Here is an 18,073-nt window from a genome sequence, read left to right as displayed (position 1 = left end):
CGACTTTCCAGGTCGCAGATTTTGCTTCCTGGTAGAGACAGAGCTGTGAGCAGTACCTCTGCCTCCAGGCAATCTCTGACAATCTCCACGCCCCTCTCAGTGAAAGAAGACTGGGAGGGGCGGGGAGAGGCAGAGATTGGTGGAGATTGACTGGAGCAGAGGCAGAGCTACTATGCAAAGCTCTGCCTCCCCTGGGCAGAAATCACAGCATTTTGCCCCGGGGATTTCAGGGGGATAAATACCTCATTTTGGCACGGGGATGTGACGAATCAGCTTTGATCCTAATGCTTAAGATAACTAGGAAATAAAAAGAGCTAAATGAAATGGCTTCAGACCCTCTTTAAAGGATCCCCGAACTGAAATGTGACATAATGAGATAGACATGTGTATGTACAGTGCCTAGCACAAACATAACTATGCTGTGTTCCTTTTTTTCTTTCTCTGCCTGAAAGAGTTAAATATCCGGTATGTAAGTGGCTGACTCAGTTCTGATTCAGACAGGAAGTGACTACATTGTGACCCTCACTGATAAGAAATTTCAACTATAAAACATTTTCCTAGCAGAAAATGGCTTCTGAGAGCAAGAAAGAGGTAAAAAGGGAATTTCTTATCAGTGAGGGTCACACTGTAGTCACTTCCTGTCTGAGTCAGGACTGAGTCAGCCACTTACATACCTGATATTTAACTATTTCAGGCAGAGAAAGAAAGAAAGGAACACAGCATAGTTATTTGTATGCTAGGCACTGTACATACACATGTCTATCTCATCATGTCACGTCACCTCGGGTATCCTTTAAATTTTACAATTTTTCACAACAGTGGCCCTTATGCCATACGCTACAATGGTCACACGATGGCTATCAAAATGGTCTTCGGCACTCAACTACAAAAAACAACCCAGAGCTGAAAAGTTTACGTATGTGCTTTGTAAAAAGCCAAAAACTACCTGTTGGCAAGTCTGAAATGGTTAAAAAGCCTGAAAAGACTTCAACTGTGGCTGGCCATCTTCAAAACTGGGTTACAGGGGTGTAACTACAATTTCTTGGCCCCCCTCCTCTCCATTGTTCACACTCTTTGCCTACCTTTGGTGACCCCCACAGCCTGGGGGTCCATCTTGCAATGGGCATAAACCAAATGTGGCCATCATAATCTTAACACTATTACAAGTGTATCCACAAAAACACCTGATCTGATAGACAGACCTCTTTATTAGAAGCAGGGAATGATAGCAGGTAGGCCCCCCTCACAGCTCTGCCTCCCCCTGCTGTTGCATGGCCTGCTTCCCTGTAGTTACGCCCCTTCTGGGACATTAGTATTGGCCAGCAGTAACCAGGTTTCACCAGCCACAATTCTGATTGGCTGCTGTGAGTTACTGAAATCAGTACAGTGCTGGTTGTCTTCCTAACGAAGCGCAAAGCAGTTACCTCAGCGTGACCTCAAAGTAAACTCTTCCCAAACTTGCCGGCACTTCGACAAATGAACAGCATCTAATGAAATAATGGCCCGGCGTTAATGTATTCAAATGTGATTACGCATCTTAACACAACTGCAAAATATATTTATATAATTATGATGAACTGGCTCTATCGAAAAGCGTTTGTGTCAGCCTTTCAATTGCAGCTCGTGTTTATGGGAGTATCTCGCCCATTGAGAACGTCAACATCACAACACAAGCAATAAGATGACAAGCAGCGTTTATAAATAGCTCCAGGTCGTTCATTGGTGATCGCCACTTATGCGATAAGCCTCTAAAAAATGCAAGATTTAAAAAGACAAAAACATAGCGGATGATTTGAAGAGGAACTTTAGTGACACATAGAAGAACATTATAAATGATTCAGGATACCCTATTTTTACCTTAAAGGATACCCGAACTGACATGTGACATAAGATAGACATGTGTATGTACAGTGCCTAGCACACAAATAACTATGCTGTGTTCCTTTCTTTCTTTCTCTGCCTGAATGAGTTAAATATCAGGTATGTAAAGGCCCATACATAGTCCTGACTCAGACAGGAAGTGACTACAGTGTGACCTTCATTGATAAGAAATTCCAACATTAAAACACTTTTCTAGCAGAAAATGGCTTCTGAGAGCAAGGTAGAGATAAAAAGAGGAAAAGCTTGTCAGTAAGGGTCACACTGTAGTCACTTCCTGTCTGAGTCAGGACTAAGTCAGCCACTTACATACCTGATATTTAACTCTTTCAGGCAGAGAAAGAAAAAAAAAAGGAACACAGCATAATTATTTGTGTGATAGGCACTGTACATACCCATGTCTATCTCATCATGTCACATGTCACTTCGGGTATCCTTTAATTATTCTGGTTTCAGCATCAGAAAGGCTTGTTATATTTCTATATTGCTGAATACTGGTATGTAACCCCGCCCTCTTACTGATTTTCTGCCATGGCTATGATGTCATGCAGCCTTCTACCCCAGAGCACTCTGGGAGATCATGTGAGGTTTCTGCTCAATTCACAGACTAATACAGTACAATTTTTCCTTTTTTTTTTTCAATCAGAGAAACTCGATCGATTCCATTTGGTCAAGTAGTTTTTTTAAAATTCTTTTTGAGGTACCATACATGAATGTTCGATTTTTCAAAAATCCAAGAAAAACGATCAAATATGCAGAAAAAGTATTTTTTTTTATCAAATAGTATTTTCTCATACAACCTACCATACACTATGCAATTTCACAATCACCCAGATTTTTCCAACACGTCCAATCAGATTTTTATCAAAAAAAATTGTCATATTTTTCTCGATCAAAAAAATTTTTTAATTTTTAATTTTCACGCTATTTGATCATCTTAGTTGAATAAATGGGAAAATCGAATGGTTTAATCGTACCATGTATGGGCACAATCAGGCTGGAATCACACTGTACTGTATAAAAAAATTATCCTATAAAAACTGATCCGTCTTCTATTTAAAAGAAACCTGAGATAAATGAAGGCAAAACATTTATACTTACCTGGGGCTTCCTCCAGATCCCTTCAGGCCGTGGGCTCCCTCCCTGTCTCCCCAGGCCACCCCAGTCGTTCACTAGTCAACCCTGTACTTCTGTGCATCGCACTCCATATCACACACCCGCCACACTCTTATAGTCTACTGAGCAGGTGCGGAACACTTCTGGACATGGGAGCATGAGGAAGGGGTCTGGCCCCAGGTAAATATAAATGTTTAGCCTCCATTTGCCTCAGGTACACTTTAAAGAGAATCTGTACTGTGAAAATCTTACATAAATAAACGTACCAGCCTGTTAGTTGTCTTCTCCTAGCCCCCTCTGTGACATTTTCGCTACTCCCCGCTGCTTTCTTGGTGATAAAATCACTGTTTTATTCATTGTTTTTGTAAGTAATGGAGATGGCCGCCAAACAGGAAATACATCATCAGAGCAGGTGCCTGTTTGCAGAAGCTCCTCTCAAACGTGATTTGATTGCTGGAATGTTATACCACTTGTTGCCTTAGCTGGCTTGTCTGAGCTCTGAACTGATCTTTCTGCACTCATAGCTGTTTACAAGGTCACAGCTCCTGAGCCTGCAGACGCTGGCTGTGAGCAGAGACCTTGTCTGACTCAGCACACACACAGAGCCTGCAGGGGGCGTGGAGGAGGTGTGTATATCTTCTCCCTATCACAGCAATTCCGCTCTGCCTCGACAAGGCTTGACACATGGAAAGATTAGATGTATAACAGAGACAGTCAAGCCAGATAGACCACATTAGAACAGGTGTGGGAACTTATAGGATGGAAGAAATAAGGCAAAAATTTGGTTACAGAGTCTCTTTAAAGTAAATCCGAGGTGAGAGTAATATGTTTGTTTGTTCCTGGCAGCAACTTTTATTAGAATCACTGTGACAGCCAGGCAATTAGCATTATTTAAAAGGAAATAAACATATCAGCCACCATATCCCTCTCACCTCGGGTCCCCTTTAAGGTGTAATATGCACTGTTACTATGCACATGAAAAAAAAAAGTTATACATAAATACCTTGTAATTGACTAACTATAAAATGTGAACATACCAAGTAATCCTGAATGGTGGCTATGTTTACTGTCGACTTCCTCCATTGTCTCTGATAGACCAGATCTGTATCCAAGCCATAGGAATGGGCCAAAGACAAAGCCTCTCCATACTCCTCATTATCAATCTAAAGTAAGAGAAATGCATGGATTATTTATAGAACTATCCAGAGTCTTCACTGTACATGATTTACATGGTATACATATGGAGATAGAACTCTTCTACTATAGACACACACATGACTAATGACTCGTTACCTACATATGGTGAAAAACCATAACCTACATAGCATGCACTCAGAAACTTTTCTCCTCCAGGAAAGAGGTTTATGGATGTAATCCCTTATCAGTGAGGGTTACGTTAAAGTTGACTGGAGAGAAATTGTCACTTGCTTACCTGATGTTTAACTCTTTCAGGCAAAAAGAGAAGAAAAGGAACGCCCTAGCTATCTGTATGCTTGCCACTTTATATGCACATGTCTATCTCATCACAGGCCTGATGCACAAAAGTGTGGTAATACTGCAATGAACAGACAGCATATGGCAATATTACCATTACTACCGGAAGTTTGTCCCGCAAGTTATACTATTGGCGCAACCCGCAGTACTTGAGTAGCATTAATGTTGCCATGGTAACATGCGTTGTTAACAAGTGTTACCATTAGGGATGCTCATTACCATAGCTACTTGAGTACTGTGGGTTGCGCTAATAGTGTAACTATCAGTACACATTGGCGGTAGTAATAGTAATACTTATGTGCGCTGTCCGTGCACACCATTATTACTGTACTTTTGTGCCACATGTCACTTAAGGTACACTTTAAGTTTGGACTGTTTCTACAGGTTGAGGATCTCTGTGTGATGTGTTATGCTCCTCATACATATTTGATTCTTTTTTGTTAATGAGCTTAACTGAATTCAAACAAGCCGCTTTAGAATGTTTAACCTTTTCCGGACCGACGCAGTACGAATCTACGTCCAGCAGGTGGTGCTGCGGCCCTGACTGGACGTAGATTCTACTTCGCAGTAAATCGCGCGTCCCCTCTGATCTCGCCGTTCTGTCCCCGCCACAACTCGTTCGCTCTGCCATCTATAAGACGGCAGAGCTCTGTGAGCCAGTCAGGAGCCGCTTTCATTGGCTCCTGGCCCTGTCATCATTGTAAGCCAATCCCATTGGCTTACATGGAGTGACAGGGTCAGGAACCAATGAAAGCGGCTCCTGACTGGCGCACAGCGCTCTGCCGTCATAGAGACAGCAGAGACAGGAGCCTGTGGCGGGGACAGAACGGCGTGACCGGCAGGAACGCTGGATTATTGCGGCAATACGTCGGTAAGCGCCGTTGTACAGTACCAGCAGTCTCTGGTCCTTAAGGGGATAGATAATCGGGTAACCGAGGCGCCAACAGAATAAAAAACCACCAAAAGAACTTAAAAACTCATCTTTGTAATAGAGGAGGTAGTGGTGGACTTACCGCCTCCAAGCAGAACATACGATTGTAGATTTTCAGTCAAAACAATTTTATTGGATACTCCAAATAAAGTGCACTTTATTTGGAGTATCCAATAAAATTGTTATCCGATTATCTACATAAAGTCCACCCTTGGTGGAGGGTTGTACCCTTCCTTCTACTACAGAGATGGACTTTTTATTCCTGAGTGGGGTCAGGACAATCTCCCCACCTGCTTTGACAGTGGTTGCCTAATTGGTAACCCTGGTTTGTGAGTATTAAATTAATAACAACAATAACAATAATATTTATATAGCGCTTTTCTCCCTGGGGACTCAAAGCGCTGTATTATTATTACTAATTATTAAATTAATATTATTACTCTTCCAATTATACATTACCAGTAAATACTACACTATATTGGGCTCTTGGTGTTCTCTCTTTTTCTGGTCCTTAAGGGGGCAGAGAGTGCTGGTACGGAAGTGGCTAAGGAATGGCGGAGAACATAGAACACAAGCAAACTAGCCAACATCGACTGTTTGTCTGTTTTTGTTTTTTGCCAAATTGTCTATTTAGAAGAAAAAGTTTACAACCTGTCATTGCAAGGTCAGTAAGAATCAGTGATTTAGCAGTTGTCCGGCTGAAGTATTTGAATTTTTTTTTCCTGTTTTATTAGTTCAAATAGTCCTGGTTTATTAAAATTAAGTGATTGCTTTCGGTGCATACATGCAACTGCAAAAGCACAGATATACAGTAGTGACATAGATAACTACACCCATTGAGTTCAACCTCTTTAGCCTCGCTGCACCTCTAAACACAGGAAAGAGTGAGCCACAACACCAGAAATCATCTCCCTGACAAGATCACTGAAACTGCAATTGACTCTTCAGTACTCCGCACTATCCTCTAATATTGTCCAGACAGGGGTTGCAAACTTTTTACTTCCAAACAGTAGACATTACTGGAAACCTCCAGTCCACATCCGCTGGATCACTTGGGTTCTGTAACCTTTACATGCAAGTTGCCCTTCACTACAGAATTAAGGACCACCACACACACCTTCCTCTGGTAGAGTTCCTCTGGAGTTGTTGACCTCAGACTGACAAGCCGGTAGGTTTTAGTGATGGTTCGAGGACGTTTGCGAGGCGGGGCGAAGCGTTCCATCTCTGTCACAAAGTAAAGGCCTTGCTTGAGATAAGCAAAGTATCTGGCTTTGGCTGACATCTCCTCATCGCAGTCGGAATCTTCATCACCATACTCTTCTTCTCCTGCTCTGCTCTCCAGGCGAGACCTCTTAGCGGCCAGCTTTACCTCACACTATGAGCGGAAACAAACACACATATTAATATATCACAGCCAGCGACAGCTGTCAGGATGCTAAACAGAACATAAGGATATGAAATCGCCTTATCTTCTGATCCATAAACCTGAACACGATACAAGCTATTTCACTGACAGGAATATAATGCATATCTCTGGCAATGCTATTTGTAGAGATCAGCAAGTCCCTCACCAACATTATCTTCTCTTTATAATCTCTATAATTAAGACACCTTCTGAGTCATTACCTGCCCTGAATGAATGTTATTCAGTGAGGTCTTTCCTTTTAAGAGATTTTCAAATTACTTTATATATGTAGAACTTTATTACATTATGAATATTTAAAAAGTTTTCTTTTAATTATCATCCTTCTCTTCCTCCCCAGCAGATGTTACATGCTTTGAATCAGTTAAAGGGAATCTGAAGTGAAAATAAACATATGAGATAATGAATTGTATAAGTAGTACAGCTAAGAAATAGAACATTAATGGCAAATAAACAAGTCATATGTTGTTTCCAGTACAGAAAAAGTTAAGAAACTTCAGTTGTTATCAATGCAAAAGAGCTTCTCTGAGCTCCACGGCTAAATTGCCAAATTGGTCCCTAATTTCTGGAGCACTATAAGGGGCCGTTCACATTACAAACGCGGACGGCCACGCATGCGGAACGCAATGCATGCGAACGCATGCCATCCGCGTTTGTATGCGTTGCGTGGCTGATCCAATCAATGAAAAGTGCATGGGACAGCCGCACGTTTTTGCAAAATCTGCGTGCAGCATGCGTTCCCGGACCACACAGGTCCGGAACGCATGCAGTGTGAACATCAGAAAGCGCACTCTATGCACTGTCTGATGTCGTGCGTGTCGGCCTCCTGCACACGTTTTCAAAACGCGGCTGGAAACGCGTGCAGTCTGAACGGGCCTTAAATCAAAGAAACAGTGACAGACAGCTTCAGATAAGGTTCAGTGAGAAGAGAAGTTCAAAGGGTCATTAGCATTGCCAACCACATCCTGTATTTTAAACTATAAGACAGAGCAAACTGCAAATATGACAATATGATGCAATGCTTTAAAAAAGCTATATAACTGAAACTAAAAATAGGATACTCATTTTTCTGCTACTAATGTTTTATTCCTTACACTGAAGATATGCCAAGCACATTTTTCTGCTATTGAAAGGTTAATTTTGGTACTGATAGTTTACTTAGAGAAAAGCCTTCATAATAGAAAGTGGGTAAAATTACTGATAGGCATCTATCAGTATTAGCCAGAGCTCAATAGTAAATTATCGGTCATTTTTCCGACATTCAACTAGTGACTACACCAGGTGCCATTTTTCAATATACGCTGGTTCCTCCCAAATCCCCAAAACACTCAATGCAAAGATATGGAGCCGGCACCATCCATGAGTATCATGCTCTTTTATTGTGAATACATAGCAATCACAGAACGTTCTGTGATTGCTATGTATTCACAATAAAAGAGCATGATACTATTGGATGGTGCTGGCTCCATATCTTTGCATTGAACATCCGACTGGTCACCGGATAGCCTTGGCACAACCATCCTGCTGCCTTTGCTTATACCCCAAAACACTCATAGGTTAGTTGTGTACCCGAAGTGGTGTGGCTGCGCGGGAAAGGGGGCAAGGGGTGCAAATGGGACACAGAGGTATGTTCCCTGCCTCATGACATGCCTCTGCGTGTCCCCCAAGCCGCTCTCTGCTCCCCCACCGCCGCGCTATAACTCCCTGAAATTGGCAACAATGATTGTCACTAATCTCCACAGAAAAGGGGGAGAGGGATTACCTCCTCAAAATGCCCACTGGGGGCGTTCCTGCAGGCTTTCCAGAGCTACCATTGGGCAGCTGTCTCTCCCTGACCGCTTCCCTTCCCTGCATGCGGGGAGAGCATCTCACTCTTCTTCCAGCGTTGTGACCCCATAGGTCACAAAATTGAAATTAAGGAGATGCCACAGAAGCGGCAGAGATGGCGGCTACCTGATCCACCCAGCCCCCCAGGTCAGGTAGCATTGGGGATTTTTTAATTTTATGTTACCACCTCGGGTGAAAATGAATGTGGTCGGGACATTAGCTTGTGATCTGCTGCAAGTTAAAGTTAGCGTGTCCTGGATTATTTAGTGCACTCTGCATAGCGTGGCAGAAGAGGTTATAACAATAGTAATATGTTTTGCATTGCACTGAGGAATGCACTGGAGTCTGATTGGCTCAATGTGCAGCCCATGTAGGGAGTGCAGGAGATTGCATATAACTAATACACTAATAAAAGCTTTCGGTTATTTGCATGCTGACATCTTGTTACTGTATCTAAAAAGAGAAAAAAAGAAACTTTCCACAATCCCATAACACACAGTAGCTGCAGTTAGGCAAAGGCAACCAAACCAGGTAAAAAGAAAAGAGGGGGGTTACATATAGTTTTGGGGCACTATTTATTATTATTTATTTATTGTATTTATAAAGCGCCAACATATTACGCAGCGCTGGACATTAGTTTAGGTTACAGGCAATATTTAGGAGTGACATTCAGCAATATGACAATACAGGAATACAAGAAAACCAGATCACACAGCACAATAGGAGTACCAGGTAATGCTTAGTCAGTCACTGGAGGGGAGCATGGAGATTAGGCAAGTTGAGTTCACTCAGATGCATAGCATGGGTGCACAGTAATGGAGGTGCATGATCAGGTAGGACACGAAAGGAGGAGGACCAAGCCCAAGGGCTTACAATCTAGAGGCACTATATATTTATGGGAATTTTTTTTACATTTGGTTGTTACAACCCCCTTTAACCTCCTTGGCGGTAACCCCAAGTGAGGCTCAGGGTGGAAAAACAAAAACAAGCCAGGAGCGGCAATCCCAGGCCTGACTTGGCGTAGCTGCAAGGAGGTATGTGCAAAGCCTGCAGCGCAGCGGAGTATCAACTCCCCTCCCCTTGGATCCAGGACACTGGCAGCCATTCTTCTTCCGGTCCTCGGAGGCTCTGGATCCCTCGGGTGAGATTGCCGTTTGTCGTCATGATGACAGACATCGATCTCAGCATTGGGTTACAGCCGGAGGGAGAATTGCAGCGCTGGATCGTATTCTTTTATATTTCACAAAAACAGCGATAGGAACTCCAATAAAAACTGAAAAATGCATACAAATTGACTTTACCGCCAGGTACAGGCAGGTCTTAAACTGATTGGTAAATTATGTGCTAATATGCCCCCTAATTTCCATGAGAATAACTATTTTTGGTAAAATTAATGCAAAATACCAAAAGAACGCAAAGCATACGAGCGCATGCCATCTGCGTTTGCTTGTGTTGCGTGGCTGATTCCCATTTACTGTAGTGAAAAGGACAGCCATGCATTTGGGCAAAACACAGACAATGTACGACCTAAGGCCTCGTTCACATTAGACGCGTTGCAGTCCGTATCTCGGCAACGCGTGCGGGAGGCAGGCATGCATGATATCAGAAGTGCAAAGACTGCACTGTCTGATGTTCACACTGCATACTTTGCGGACTAGTGCGATCCGCGAACGCATGCTGCACACATTTTTTGCCCAAACGCAAGGCTGTCCCATTCATTACAGTGAATAGGAATCAGGTACGCAACGCATGCAAACGCAGATAGCGTGCGATCGTACACGATGTGTTCCAATCGTACAGCCATCTTCGTTTGATAATGTGAACAAGGCCTAAATGTCGTTACCTCATGAGGTAAATTACCGTGCATGAGGTCATTTGATTGATAACCCTACCAGAATTAAGGTCATTATCTAAATTTATTGAATATGAATGGCATTAAATGGCCATTTGCTACATTTACTTGGCCGCCTCTATAGCTGGGGATTTCCATATCTGGCCATTAATAACACCATCCGATACTTATTTTACGCACTTGCAACAATTTTATACAACAATTCCCCCACTTGTCTGGGCGAAGCAATATCAGTCACAGTGCCAAGTGCGTACTGCGCTCTGAGAACAAGTGACAGCTCTCCTACCGCTACACTAAATATCATGTGTCTAATCCCACATTAATGACTTGGAAGAAAGGTCTCCTGTGTATGGCACAATTACTTTTGAAATGCTATGTGTTCCTGATCCGTGACAGGGGTTAGGAGACTGGCGGGAACATTACAACTTCTATTAAATATAGGAAGCCGAGTTTCCAGGAGGAACAGTGACGGCAGCACACCCACAATGCGGTTTATTGCGGCGGAGGCCTGTGTGACATGAAGGAGGCCTTAATGGATTTTAGCACCGCTGGGCAGGGAGAGATGCCTTGTGCATAAATGATCATGAGAAGTCATAAGAAGGAAGGGCGATTAGTTACTGCCAATGAAACAAGGTGATTAGCTTGAAAGATAAAAATCAAATGTTCAGTAATAATAATAATCTGTAGATGTTTGCTTATCACAGCAATAATTATGTCACATAAAAAAGCAATTCAAGCCATGCTTCCATTTAGTGACTGTGGGAAGTGTGGGGGAAGGAGAGGGAGAAGGCCCAAAACATTGTATTATAAAAAGATTGTTTAAATAATTAATCTTACCTCGAGTGAGGGGTTCGGTATAAAAAAAACCCCACAATTTTATTGGACTCTGAAAAGGACAATGCGTTTTGCGGGTCTTACCAGATTCTTCAGGACAGGTCAAAGTGTCTCAAATTAAATAAAATAAGAGGCTATTTGATAGTCTATTGTCCCAGTAGCAGGCATGGCTGGATTTCGGGCAAGGCCACGGCCTAGGGCACCAGGAAACAAGAGACGGGCAGCGGGCTGGCACACTCATGCAATAAATTTGCCAAATATGTGAACCACAGTGGTCGGGTAAGTGTCTGGGACTCTGGGGATGAAGGGGCAGCAAATAAGGGCAGCTTAATGTCTGCGACCTGAGCTATTATTCACCATGACCACTGGCTGCTCTTTGAGTCTGACTCTGGTCTCCAGAGCTCCAACCTATCACAGTGGTGAGGGGTGAAGATTGCTGTTGGTCAGCTGGTGAAAGTGGCCTTGGGCGGTAAAAAGTAAAAATCCGGCCCTGGCAGCAGGGTACCTGCCACTCATCCTCACCCCACACCTCTCTAAAGAGCATGAAGCTTAGCAGATAGCAGAGTAGTGTCTGTACAGCAATCAATCCCAAACGTTCATCTGAAACAGCAACAAATGTTTACGACGGCAATAATAGTTTATGTGTATGCAGCGTTAGGCTGCCTTAACACTAGTTAGAGTACCAAAGTTTAGGCACACTTTAATCTTCAATAAAGCCAGATTATTAACCACTCTGCGACCGCCTAACGCCAATTGGCGGCCGCAGAGTGGCTCCTCCAGGACCGCCTAACACCAATTGGTGTCAGAAGCGGTGGGTGGAGATTAGCAGGGAATGCGCGCGTGCGTATGCACATGCATCCCCGCTGAGTTGGCAGGCTTCAGGCAGCAGGGGAGAAAATAAACTCTTTTCTTTTGTACATCGTTGCGATCTAGCGCAGCGCTGTATAGGGGACAGCCCTCATAGCTGATGCCTATGAGAGGTGATTGCATTTATTGGATCTCGAGGGGAGGGAGGGAAGGAGGGATAATTAAAAAGAAAAAAGAAAAATCCTTAAAGGGTTTCTTTCGCGAAAAAAGTAGGCAGTTAAAAAATGTGACAGATGACCGGTTTTGGGCCAGTCCATCTTTTTAAGGGGGAATCTCAGGGCTTTCTTTGTTTTCAACAGCATTTCCTGAACAGCAGTTTAACTGCCAAAATAGCAAGATACCAGCCGGCCTCCCTAATCACTTGCACACTATTATGTCAGTTAGATTTTGCAACTGTTGTTCAGGAAATGCTGTTGAAAACAAAGAAAGCCCTGAGAATCCCCCTTAAAAAGATGGACTGGCCCAAAACCTGTCATCTGTCACATTTTTTAACTGCCTACTTTTTTCGTGAAAGAACCCCTTTAAAAAAAGAAAAGGAGGCAAGATTCATTTGTGTGCTAAGTTGTATGGCTGTACAGCAAACGGTTAAAGCTGCAGTGTGCTGAATTGGCCTGGTCACTAGGGGGGTGTAAGCCTGTGGTCCTCAAGAGGTTAATGGCAGTTTTTTTTTCTTGTTAATTCATTTAACCACTCTTTACGGAATAATTAGAATAAAACGCAAACATCTATATTTACCAGAAGTTCAGATGCGGGATTACCAATGCTCTACAGTAGTTTTCATAATCTCTGAAAAGGCCAATTACCTCCTACTCACAGCTTATGTAACTCTGGCGCCTGACATTCTGATTCTAATGGAACCGTGAAACCCGCCGATGATTTGAGAATACTGTAATTTCTATGCAGAGCACAATCACAGCCTACAGGTGACACAAAGTCAGCCAGAAGTTTACAACTTCGGCTGCTTCTGTTGTTAGTATGGATACGAAGTTTAAAAAAAAAAGAGAGAAAAATCAGAGACGTGCTGAAATTCATGGCATGGATGTTCCTGTGTAAATGAGGCGAGACACATTAATATACATGGAAGCATAAGATGACATACACACAGCAACAGTACGCTCTGTGGCAGCGGCACATATCTCGCTGTGCGTTTAATCACAGGCTGACTGCGCCAATGTAGCGAAGACCTATGATTAAGCACACAGTGTGAGGCGCAGAACCCTGACAGTGTGTGATCAGGCCGTGTGCAGATCCTGTCTTGTTGACGTCTGCGCACTGACATTCGTTGGTGCAATAAAAATGTTGATTTTAACGCATGGAGAAGCTGGCCATATTCTGTGTCCAGGAGGAACGCTGCAGGAATCAAAGCGTTCAAGCATTAAAGGAGGGCCCCGGGGCAAATATGTAAACATCTTTCAGCCAAATCGTGCATCCCCTCTAGAGTAATTTCATCACATCACCAGTCAGCTGTTGAAATTATCTTACATCTCTGTATCCACCGGTAAAATAGTAACTTAAAGGGGAACACAACCCAGCCCCAAAATATGGCTTGGGTAGAGGGGAGTGTGGGTATCATCGCCATACGAGACATAGAATCTTTGTTTCATATCCCTGATGTGCAACCAGGGCTGAGGAATCGGTACAGAAATCACCCAACTCTGACTCTTCAGTTTATGAAACTACCGACTCCAGGTGCCTAAAATTACTCTGACTCCTTGACTCAGACTCTTTAGTCTAAAAATTACCATGGCTGTGGAGTTGGTAAGAAAACCATCCTGCTCCTCAGATTATGAAACCACCAATTCCAGGTACCCAAAAATTGCTCCGACCCCTTCACTCCACAGCCCTGTGTGCAACAGTCGATCCCCACCCCCCTTCCCACAATTTACCTCGGGGCACTTTTAATACCATATACACTTCCAGGAGATTATTGCTTAAATTATCAAACTGTCTTGGACTTCTCTAATACAAGTTATTTAGAAAAACAGTAAGTCGGTTTCTTTACTAATAATGGTACCACATAAACTGTCACATACCCCCTAACCTCGGTGTTCAAATAAAGTGTACATACAAGGAATCTCACTAGATGCAACTGTTAACCGAGGCTGAAGAGGACAGGGGAAGCCTCATTAAGACCCTGAGGCTTCCCCCTCCCGACGTATGTACCCCATAGGGGCACTTTTTCATTACAGGTGTTCTTTAAATTTCATGAAACTTACCAAAGTGTATCAAGCAAGGGTCTAGTATTCATTTTGAGTATAATTTAAGTTTCAAACACAAAATCGAGTCAAAATATATTTTCCTTTCTGTCAAGCCACAATTTCCCCAATCTTCCGCTGTTTGGCAGAAAACGTGCAGTTTTTGTTTTTGCATGCTTTTTTCGCATTCAAATTTGCATTTGTGTGGAAATTTTAACATGCAGGATTGAAGAGCATGCGAAAATTCACATACAAACACAAATTTTAATGTGAAAACGAATTGAAAAAAAAATGGAACTCTGCTTTAGAACTGCTGGGCGAGCTCAACTCGTCCATTTTCAGCTATTTTGCCCTGGATGATTCAGCCTCGTCTGCACCGCCAGAGGTCAAACAAGATTAAAGTAGGCAAATCTCCCTCCACCCTCTCTTTACGCAAACGAGCAGGAATTCTATAAAGCAAACCTGTGATGGGGAGGGGGGTAAAATCTGTATATTTACCTCAGTAGTAGAAAGTCTCTGGTTTCTCCAAAATATTCCTCTTGAAGCCCACTGATCCAAAAGCGGATTCCTCTTTGTTTTCTGGCCGTGCTCCTGTATGGGTGCATCCAGACTGAGCATGTGCGAGTGAGATCAGTTTATGCCCAACAGAAGTGGGCAAGTGCAGAGCTTACTCGCACATGCCCAGTAGAGGTGCACCTGCATATGGCAGGATAGCAGTCAAGAGACATGTATTCAACCTGCTACTGCTTCGAGGAATCCAGCGCAGGAAAGGTTAACTGCAGGAACATCTGGAGACTAAACCTAAAGCACTGTAAATGTTTTTCTTCCTATGTACTGGTCCTTTACATCAAGTATTATAATCTGGTGGCAGTGAAACTTTTACTAATGGGTTTTGGACAAGTACACCTCGTTACAAAGGTTCCCTTTATTTTCAAGGGGCTGACTTTGAAAAGCAATAAAAAAAAACCTAAGAATCCCACATGAAGAGATGGACTACTCTGAAATAGGTAAGAGGTTCAGAGCTGTCAGATTAATAAAACCTACTGTAAGTCAAAGTTACATAGGAAATAAAAATTACAGTGCATTTACAATGTGACAAATGTAGTAGGTGTGTATATGTATTCTACATGTTTAAAGTATACCTTAGCGCAGGACAAAACGTAAAGACAGGGGAAGCAATGTGTAGGAGGCTCTCCTCATGCCCACCATTCGCCCCTTTAGGTTCTAAAAGCCCCCCAAACCTACTACTGGGTCGTGAACAACATGCAGGCGCTGCCTGATCACACAGCCAGCAGCGCTCTGCTTATGCGCACTACAATCAAGGACACCTGTCGCCGGGCAGCCCCTGCGGACTGTTCACCGACCCTCCCGATCTGGAAGTAGCTTCCGGGGGGCTATTAGAACCTAAGGAAGGGCGCTGGAGAATGCGGGGGAACGGAGGGCATAAGGAGAGCCTCCTACACATGCCTGCTCCTCCTGTTTCTACATTTTGTACTGCGCTAAGGTATCCATTAAACATGTAAAATACATATGCACACCTACATACATTTGTCACATTGTAAATAGGAAATAAATTACAGTACATTTATGAGGGGATGGAGGAGAAGGGAAGAGCGGTGGACAGGAAGAGAGCCTCCTACACAGGCCTGCTCCCCCCATTTTTTTTATTTTATCCTGCACTAAGGTATCCTTTAACGTTTTTTGCCAAAGTGCCCATTTAAATACACCCTTTGGGTGGCCTAAGCGGTCAAAGATGGATGGTGATTTAACGTAACTACACCAAAAGAAGCCACATATTGCCGCTTCCTGCCAGATTAAGCACCACTCCACATTCACTATGGCTTTTCTTTGTACAGCTTTTTCATTTTCAAGTCGGCCTAAATTTCAGCAGCGAAGCTGGCTCTAAAGACAATGCTATTACGTGAGCCGACCATTCTTCAAACTTAATGCTCAACTTTGTATTCCAGGATTCTTTGTTCTCTGAAAACCCAATTCCTCTATGTATGCAATAGAGGCTTTCAGTATATATGACCAATTAGATCTTTCTCTGCCAGCAATACATAAAGCCACTTTGGAGGATAATCAGGTATTGCTCTGACTGCGAAGTCAAGGCGGCCCTATCTAAGAGCCCGGCTCATCATTTCAGCTTAGCCTTCAGAGAGGCGGCCCATTTTTTTTCTTTTATGTGTAAAAAACCTTGGCTGAATGAAGGACCATTTCTCCCTCTTGGTGGAAACAGTACAACTGCCTGCATGAGCCAAAATATTTTCTTTTTCCATGAATACTTTATTCTACACAAATTTATGAGAATAAATATGATAATCCTCCAGCAAAAAAAGTAAGCAGTTAAAATCCAACAGAACCGACAGGTTTGGGACTAATCCATCTCCTCATGGGTGATTCTCAGGGTTTTCTTTGTTTTCAAATGTATTCCCTGAATGTCAGTTTCACTACTAAAATAGTAAGATACCAGCCAGCCTCCTTACTCACTTGTATACTATTTTGTCAGACATAGCAGCTGCCGTTCAGGAAATGCAGAGAATTCCCCATGACAAGATGGACTAGTCCAAAACCTGTCAATTCTATCAGATTTTAACGGCGTACTTCTTTCACTGGGCCGGTCCTTAAGGTCCCCAAGTAGCTGAGCTGCGGACTGCGGCGCATGCGCTATCCCAGCCACATGCCTACTCAAGCATGTGTAGCTTGAATAGACTGTGCATATGCAGGAGAAGTGCGATTGAGGAGGCATGTGGCCAGCACAGTGCAAGCGGCATAGTGTGAAACCCAGCCAGGTCGCAGACTTTAATTGGCGTGACAGCAGAATAACAGAAGGGACCCAGAGGGACCTCAAAGACTACCGGGGGAGGGGAGGGGCTGGAAGAAGACCAAAGTGAATTCAAAATGACGCACTGCTACCACTGCCTAATGCAACTCTATCGGGGACTTCATACTTCTCACGGTGCGGTACACTAAGACGGCAGTATCTAATCTACCGCTAGCGCAAAACTACGCCTCCGTGGGTGATCCAATGCAACCTGCGGCGATCTGTGTCGGCACGGAAGCACTCTTAGGGCTTATTCTAGCGTTTTGCTCTGGCGATTTTTGGGGATTAACACTAAAAAAAAAATCGCCATTCACACATGGCGATTTTTTCGCAATCGCGATTAGCGCTTCAACAGCACTAAACGGGATCGCCGGGAAATCTCCGGAAAATGCTGCAGGACAAAAATTTGCGTTTGGCGATTTGCATTAATCGTTGGCGATTAACGCAAATTGCGCAAGTGAGAAATGGTCCATAGGGTATTATGGCACAAGCTCTTTAAAAAGCGCTAGTGCTTGAGCGTTTTGACGAAAACCGCTCAGATGTGAACGGGGCCTTAGTCTATGACGACGCAGGGTTTTTAAAAAGAGTCGATGTCGCAAGGCGCATGAGCATTTTTCAACAATACGCTCCCGTGCACTTCCGCATACCCCGAAGCAGTAAGTGACTGCAAGCGCGCGTCACTTCCTGCCTGGCTGGTGGCCAGACAGGGAACACCACGTACTAACGCGGTGCTCCTTGTAGGCGTGTTTCTGGCGGTGCGTCCGGTGCGACGCACCGCATCGCTGCCGCCAGTTTGCAGTGTGAAGCCGCCCTCCGTCTGGTATTTAGTCTG

General features: G+C 43.5%; 1 protein-coding gene across 2 annotated transcripts in view; it reads right to left on the bottom strand.

The window, feature by feature from the left end:
* The window catches only part of NBAS (NBAS subunit of NRZ tethering complex), a 916,216-nt gene that overhangs the window by 739,484 nt on the left and 158,659 nt on the right, over positions 1 to 18,073 (bottom strand). For both annotated transcript variants that reach the window (XM_068280281.1, XM_068280282.1), the window contains exons 15-16: positions 6,537 to 6,794; positions 4,032 to 4,157 (exon numbers count right to left, since the gene is read on the bottom strand). In XM_068280281.1, coding sequence (XP_068136382.1) covers positions 4,032 to 4,157; positions 6,537 to 6,794 — 384 coding nt within the window. The remainder of the gene's footprint in view (positions 1 to 4,031; positions 4,158 to 6,536; positions 6,795 to 18,073) is intronic.

Source organism: Hyperolius riggenbachi, chromosome 4 (genome assembly GCF_040937935.1).
Source record: "Hyperolius riggenbachi isolate aHypRig1 chromosome 4, aHypRig1.pri, whole genome shotgun sequence".
In the NCBI taxonomy this organism is placed as follows: Eukaryota; Metazoa; Chordata; class Amphibia; order Anura; family Hyperoliidae; genus Hyperolius; species Hyperolius riggenbachi.
This window is presented reverse-complemented; position numbering and strand designations above follow the sequence as displayed.